The 8,312-nt window shown below is 43.9% G+C and overlaps 1 protein-coding gene across 7 annotated transcripts in view; it reads right to left on the bottom strand.

Moving 5' to 3' along the window:
- dgkh (diacylglycerol kinase, eta) overlaps positions 1-8,312 on the bottom strand; it is a 55,305-nt gene that overhangs the window by 24,805 nt on the left and 22,188 nt on the right. For all 7 annotated transcript variants that reach the window (XM_061053655.1, XM_061053653.1, XM_061053654.1 and 4 more), the window contains one exon: positions 2,141-2,245. In XM_061053655.1, the coding sequence (XP_060909638.1) occupies positions 2,141-2,245 (105 nt within the window). The remainder of the gene's footprint in view (positions 1-2,140; positions 2,246-8,312) is intronic.

Here is an 8,312-nt window from a genome sequence, read left to right as displayed (position 1 = left end):
TCGCTTCAGTCAGAGGATGACCCTGATGAAGGCCACAAAGCCGATACGCGTCGGTCTGATAAAGTCAATAAAGTTGATCTTCATACTTCAAGTGCCGCTGCAGCTTTTTCACCTCTAGTCTGACTGATTTGCATCACAGCTTTCACAGAAAACGTGGCTCCGCCTCCAAAGCTGTATCCACTCTGTAATACATCCATGCATGTGAGTTTTGAAATACAGGATAACACAGAAAAACTAAACTATCTAAGTCATGCAGCTCCTAAGATTTAAAAGGTAAAGTTACTGTTTTTGTCAGTGAGCTTTGGTGGCGTAAAGAGAGTTAAAGGTGTTCACAATAAAAGATCTTAAAACAATCTTAGCTTAAAAACATTACAAGGTGCTCCCATCAGGTAGCAGATATACTCTGCCGGGGGGGAAGGACGAACAGATTTAAAAATTTTTAAACATCATCATGTGAATCCCCCCCCCCCCCTTGATGTGTGTATTTAGTTTCTTCTTTTCACTGCTGGCTGTAAAGCATAATGCCCCTCTGGGATTATAAAGTTTACCTCCTCGAGCTAAGCTTTTCAGTGGCTGGAACAAAAACTTTTAGTGGACGTGGTTTTGATCGGGGGCATTTGCCCTGAAGGATTTCATTACAGCCTCTATCTCTGCTGAAGGCTGTAGCGACCTACATGAGAGATTCCAATATCTTTTGGTCATTTAGACGCGGATACATTCCAAAAACAACAAGAGCCCAGATTTAAAAATGCAACAGTTCTCCGTTATTGAATATGAAAAATACAAATAAATCAAATGTTTAAAACTCTAGATAGATATGTCATTCATTCCTTTCATATTAGCCTTCCCAAATAGAGAAAATAGTTCAGTTTGACTGCTAAACAAACGCCATCTGACCCCACAATCTAAAGCCGCCTCGCATGAAGAGAAACCCAGCAGGACATACATCAGGACCCTAACACTGAGAGTCATCGGTCCCAGGTGACACCTGTTCAGAGAGACTGGCCGTGTTTGGAGTGAGCCCACGGTGCAGTGAACGTTCATGTGAGGAGTGTTGTGTGACGGCGTGGGCGTTGCGTCTGGAGTCGTTGGCACAGCCCCGCGTTCACGTTGTGTTTTCGTAAGCCGGACGGTAACAGGTGCTGATGAAAGTGGGACACTCACGTTCATGCACTCCTGTGTGAGATACGTTTAATACAAGCTGCTGTGAAGACATCCTGGCTGGTGGTGTGTGTGCATGCGTGTGTGTGCGTGTGTGTGTGTGTGTGTGTGCGTGTGTGTGTGAGCTCGGGGGGTGCTGCTGCATTGCAGTGCAGTAAAGGGGGGTGAGGGATGGGGGTCTTATATAAGATTTCCCTCCCAAATCAAAGACATTCAAATGCAGCAGTGCTTTCCTCCCTGCGCCTGCAAACACGACCTACATTTAAACTCTTCTTACATCCCCCCCACCCCCACCCCCACCCCCTCGCTGATTCTAAACACTGACGGTGGTTTTGATGAAAAAATAAACAAAGTGAGTGTTGTTGCTGGCTCTTTCTCTCTGACAACACAGCATGTTGTTAAATCTGTGCTGTGTCCCTGGTTATGTGTTATTGAATGAGTCATAACTGCTGAAAGAGCTGCTGCAGAATCCCACCTGGGTGACAGAAAACATGTGTCAGGTTGTGTGTGCGGCTTTCAATAAAGATTACACCGGGAGTGTGAGTGTGTGAGTGTGCTCGATTGTGTTTGCCTTCTTCGCTGTGTCTCTAGAGTTTGCACACCTGTGACTGCACGTGCGCATCCATGTGTGTAAATGCATGTCCGCCGCTGCTTTGGGGCTCCCTTCGTGGATTTGTCGCTTCTGCATAAAAAGATTCATTCCCATGTCGCCCCCAAATGAGTTTCATGCCACAAAACGCGCAACTCTTATTCCCACTACGGAAGGGTTCACTTCTACTTTTTAGGGAATAATTGAACACTTACAGGAGCATCCTCAGGTGTGAGTTTCTGACTAAAACAGTGGAAAAAATCTCCAATAAGAGGATACGCCTAGATCTTTTGTTCCTGCCGCATCTGTCTCCCCGCCTCACACACACAAACTCTGCATTCATCTGTCCATGTGCTGAATAAGGGGGGGGGGGAAGAAGCGGGCTCTTACCTCGTAGTGCTCCCTGGACTGGACGGACTTGAGCGAGCTGATCCAGTCCTCCATCTCTTTCCTGTTCTCGGCGCAGAGGATGAGCCTACGGAACGGAGTGATCACCTGCGGGGAGAGCGAGGGACGCAGGAGTGAGTGAGTGAGTGAAAGAGAGAGAGAGATATACCGTATCTAAAGAGAGGGAGATTAATTTCTGGCTGCGGTGTTTTCCCTCCCCAGCCTGCGGTGCCACTGAGAGGAGAGAGCGCTCGGTTCTCGTCTTTAAAGGAGAGAAAGGATGAGAAGCAACCTCCCTCCTTTCCTCCCTCCCTCCCTCCCTCCTTCCTTCTCTCTCACTAACTCTCGCTCTCTCTCGTCCCCTCACACCTTCTCGAGTTGTTTCCTTCACTCAAGCAATTTTTTCCTCCTCTCTTCCTCTTTCTCTCAGCTCTTCATGTTGCTTTGAGGCAGATATATGCTGACAGGCCAAGCGCCTCAGTAAAGGCTAAAAGCTTCTCCCCCCTGCCCCTCCCTCCTCTCTCAAGTCCTGTGTGTGTGTGTGTGTATGTGTGTTTAAAGACAGTCTCCCTGTAGATAACCCTTCAGACATACAGCACCCTTTCAGCACACCATCACTTATTCATGCTCCCTCATCTCCTCTTTCTCTACATCCCTGTATCTGTCTTTACGTTATCGCTGTTCACCCCAGAGGGAGACGAGACACACACACACACACACACACACACACACACACACACACACACACACACACACACACACACACACACACACACACACACACACACACACACACACACACACACACACACACACACACACACACACACACACACACACACACACACACACACACACACACACACACACACACTAATCAATATTTATTCAGTTTGTCTCCCTCCGTGTGCGATGCCTCTTACTTGCCCTTACTTTGCAGGTTACAAAAACACCTCAACTTGTATCAGACACCTTCACATGTCTGGAGAACTATTTCATTTCTTTCAACGCCGTGGAGGATGCTCTCTAAACTTTTTCCAAATGCACCGATTTAAACCGTGGACTCAAGTTTTGTGCCACTAAACTTCATCCGTTCAGAGAGGCTGATACATACTCGACTTATTCAGATGAACCCGGCTGCATGCCAAACTGATAAAGATCGGATGCTCGGCTGATTAAACATGACTGTGGAGCAACAGAGCGTGGGTGAAGTTCTAGACTTTGAAGACAAAAGGACGAGCCCTTTCTGTGACGTGTGAGGGAAAATGATCTAACATCCTTCATGTAAGCAGCCCGACATGAAAGTTTGCCTGCAGCCCCAGAAGTTCTGTCATGAACTGAACTCTCACTGAGGACTCCCAGCTCCCCTCACTCGCTGTAACTAAAGTCTGTAGTTTGTGTTTGAAACACAGAATCAGAGATCTCTCTCTCTGTGTGTGCTGAAGGGGACGGCTGAATAAAAAGATTCAGAAGACGTGCTTCTTGTGTCTAATTTGTATCATCTGTCCACCTTCATGCCTTCTCTAGTGAAGGTTCCTTTCATTCTTAAATGATTCATTATTGGATAAATGTGTGTAATCCATGCATCCTGCAGACTTTATACAAATCCATGATGCAAGGAGTGAAAAGTGGGAAGTTCCCTGTCCTCTTCTTCTCTCCTGCCTCTGAGCATCGGCGTGTTCAGACCAGTAGAGGCTTTTATGAGGTGTGAAAAAACAGCAGGTGCAAAACAAAAACATGCATCACAGTGGGAGCAACAGTGTGTGCATGTAAGTGTGACTGTAAGTGTTTGTTGGTTAAAATCTGCTCTAACGCTGCTTCACTCGCTGCATGACGCAAGCCAACGATCAGGTTTACCTCCTCATGAGGCCAGCGCACACAACCTGTGTTTCATACCTTCACGATGTTTTAGATACGTCTTACTCGTTGCTCCCACACGTGCAGCTACAAAGCGTCTCAGTCGTGTTCTAAGAAAACCTCTGACATCAGGAGGCGTCGATGTCAGAGGTGCAAAGAGGTGCGACAAGAGAAAGCTGAGAAAAGTTTCCTGTTTCCTTAAAGATCATTACTGTTAAGAGGGAAGGCGTTTAAATGGTTAAGGATGCTATTACTTGTGAATAGTAGGTATTAAATCATAAAGGAAAATGGCGCCCCTATTCTAGTAAAAGTCGAAGGATATCTAAACATGTTTTGACTCCACGGCAACAAACAGAATATTTGGTAACTTCTTCTTTTCTATCACCAGAAGCCAGCAGCCGGCAGCCAGACTCCTTCCACACAATCATGATAAAACATTGGCCGTGTTCTCGGCACTGAAACGTTTCCAAAGATTTTGTGCACATGAAAGTCAGCGAGTAGGAGTTAGCCTCGTCTCCTACGCTCCTGTCCTGTGAAAAAGATGTTTATATAAAAAGTTTCAGCACTGAGATTGTAACGTTTTTAAAACACAACAAAAAATGTTTGAAGATTTTGTAAAAAAACTTATCATCTGCATGTTGTACGTTTTTTAGGAAGTACCTCATTTTAGGTTCTCTTTCTAAGCTTTTAACAATAAATTAAAACAAGTTGCAATTATTTGCTGAAATTCTAAAGTTAATCGCAATTAATCACATTTTTAATCACTGTTTGAATTCCATTTTGCGTTTTGAAATAGTTGTGTTGTGCTTTTATTTTGTAGTTTTGTACCGTCCTAAGATAAGGGTACTTTACTTCCTGTTCAAAGTAAGGCCCTTCATGTACCGTGAAGGTTAGGACAGGAAGTTAAGCACAGAAACAGGAAGTGGTTAGGGATCCCAAAGTGAGGTCAAACAGCTCAAAGGAACGGTAACAAAGGTCAATGTGTGATGTCATAAGGTCAATGTGTGATGTCATAAGGTGGATATTACTTTGGACTCGTCAGCTGAGCTGTCTGAGAGTTTGTTAAAGTGAAATGAGACGTTCAAAGATGCAGCAGTGTTCTTCTTTTACATCACTGAGACTACAGGGAGACACTGAGGACCACTATCTACGGTGAGCCTGAAGGGACAAAAGAGCACACAAACAATGGGATTTTAAAAAATGATTAATTAAACGCTAACAGCTCGAGTTGAATGTAATGTTTTTCTGTGTGTTCTGTTTGGTGTGAAGCGTCCTGACTTGAATCATCCACCTGACAAACGGTCGCCGTGATCGATCACCTTAATCACTCCAGTAATCAATCAGTCCAAAGACCTTTAATCAATATCGAGTACGGGACAGCATTACCAGGAAAAAAACTATATATAATGTCATAGCAAACCGTGTGTGTGTGTGTGTGTGTGTGTGTGTGTGTGCGTGATTATTGCCCTTTCTTTGCCCTCCCTATTTATTGAAGCTAATCACATTAGCATTCTTCCTCTATTTATTTAAAATAAGTGGACACGACAACTCCCAAATTACCGAATGTGCGTTTGCGAGAAAGCGTCCTCACATGCTTGTGTATGCGTGTGCCTCTACCAATCAGAGACGTACAATCGGGCGGCGTGTACGACAAGAGTAAATCTGTTTTACTCGCTTCGTTTCTCTCTGCAGAGAATCTTATTTTTTCTCAGCCGTTAATCACAAAACACAGTCCTCCTGCAGGGATTAGTGAGTGTACCGCAAAATTGATCCCTTTGGACACAGATCGTTCTGTCTCTGTGCTGGTCTACAGTGCCCGTGTGTGTGTGTGTGTGTGTGTGTGTGTGTGTGTGTGTGTGTGTGTGTGTGTGTGTGTGTGTGCGTCCTTCTGTCTGGTACAGGATAGTGATAAGATTGGTTGCCAGGGGAAACAGGAACGACTGTTTCCAAAAATGGCTCCAGGCATCCCTCAAGAGGGGAAAACCTCCCTCGATGACTGACCTTCAGAGCAGACTGTATCGTCTGTTTGTGTGTGTGTGTGTGTGTGTGTGTAATGACAAGCGACAACATGCAGTGGCTCTCTGATCAGTATCAGTATCAGCATCTACGTCTTTGAGCGATGAGAGCACGATATCAGAAACCTGACGTATCAGACATCGTTTCCTTCAAATCTACGATCACATTTGATGATTTAAAAACAGTTTTAAGTGCTTTTTACTTTTATTTCAGGAAATGCATTCAACTGCACACTAACTTTCAACTGTGTATTATTTGATGGATTTCTCAGGGGTACATATCATAGGTGGTGCATATCCTAAAGATTAGCGTAAATATGCTAATTTTAGCTAGAGGAGTAGTTTACATGGTTTGTGTGTACATGCACATGTGATCATGCACACAAGTCTGGTTTGTATAAATGTTGTATGCATTCTGTAGAAATGATCTATTTCTTATATGCACACACATACTATTACATATGTCTGAAATGCTTTTTGTGCCTGTGTGTAGCACTTTGAGTTCCCTGGTGTCTGAACCGGGCATTCTGTTATAAATAAACAAAGTTTGCATGTCAGAGTATACTTAAGTATTGTACGTTCTGCTGCATGCTAACATGGTTCAAAGTTGAATCTTCATAATAATTTGTTGCGCAAACTAAAAGCTTAGTAGTGACAGTTTTTTTTCTCTGACTAATGGCGCTGATCTATTATTATGTTTATAAATATGTCCTGCATGTCAACGTTCATATTATATCATCATATCAGAAGTCCGAGGCAGCACATATCGGGAAAGTTCTTGTTTTTAATGACCAAACATTGCGGGCAAACTCCTGCACACTGCACTGCACAAAACCTTGGAAACATTACTGTACCAAAATATTTTCAACTTATCTGTGAAATTTAGAAATTATTGTGCAGGATGTTGCATGCAATTATTGATGGATTCATTCCTCTCCCACGCACCAGTCTTATGAAATATATCTTGTTTTTTTTTTAACTTAGATTAGGTTTCGATACAATCAATTTAGGGTTGTAGGTTTTAGAAGACTCGGTATCGAAAAGTACGTCCAACACTTTGACGACATTATTCTCTTCAACCTGTTTCAGCTGTTTCTCTCTTTTCTCTGATAGATTTAAGTGCTTTTCTCCTTTCAATGTGTGCAACCCGACAGGGCTGGAGGGGGAGTGAGACGACCACAGATCCAGTTTTTGATTTTGAAAACCAGAACAGAAAGCTTGTTTTGATTTTTTTTTTTTAATTTAAATTTAAATATTGATGCAGTTACTGACAGTAAGAATAGAATGCGATGTTCATCTTTGGTTTGTCATCTTGGATTTTAAGAACCAGAAGTGACTGTACTTGTACAGCAGGCTGGATGCAGGCTTCTGTGGACACGACTTGCCCTTCCCAGCCTCCCCTGCTTCATGTTCTCTTTGACTCTAAACGGGACCAAACCTTAGGAAATGAAGATATCGCTGTTTTGAAGAAGACTTGAAAACAGAGACTGACACCATTAGGACTCTGAACTCGTTAGGAAAATGTTCACTGACAAATAGGACCATTTTATAAAAGCCCTGACTTCTTTTGGCAGCCAAAAAAAAAAATCACCTTTTAGGCATTTTTGCTTTGGCTTCACTCACTCCATGAGGCTCTGCAACTTCTTATATTCAGTTTGTGAATTGTTGACTTGCCTTGTTAATGAAAAGGCAACAACAACAGATGAAATAATAATTAGGGACACCAGCACACACACAGGCGCACAGGAGCACGGATCCTGCATCCACTGGGACCTGCAGCAGAGGAGGTGGAACCCAACCATCACAGCTGCTCCTCCCAACAAAACACGTGCACACACTGGCACCTCGTCAGCAGCTCTGTGTGAACCGCTCACATTAACCACCACACAGGAAAACACCACTGGAAATAACTGCACAATCAAAAGCCCATCTGAATTTCCTCGAGATTCATTTCTTGGGTTTCAACTTGACAGTGATGAGCGTGCCCAATCCAATAAGCCTGAGTGAGTCAGAGAGAGCAATGAGGGAGGGGTCCCTGCAGAGTCGGTAATGGGTTTAGGGTCTGGGTTGGGCTGAGCTCTCCCTCACGTGGACTTCAAGGTGCTGCTCGCTCTCTGCGCTGCAGCGACGCAGCCTCATCGCATATTCACACACGCTCCTCCGCTTCTCCACACACGGCTGAAACAATGGCTCTAAGAAGAACAACGCAACATGTGAACACCGAGTCGCATACATTCAACAACACCATCCATGCATGCACTTTAACACAGAGCCAGTGCATAACTAGTCATTAAAATTACAAG

The sequence above is a fragment of the Labrus mixtus genome, chromosome 13, assembly GCF_963584025.1.
Source record: "Labrus mixtus chromosome 13, fLabMix1.1, whole genome shotgun sequence".
Taxonomy (NCBI): domain Eukaryota; kingdom Metazoa; phylum Chordata; class Actinopteri; order Labriformes; family Labridae; genus Labrus; species Labrus mixtus.
Note: the sequence above shows the minus strand (reverse complement) of the source record. Positions and strands in the feature narration are given on the sequence as shown.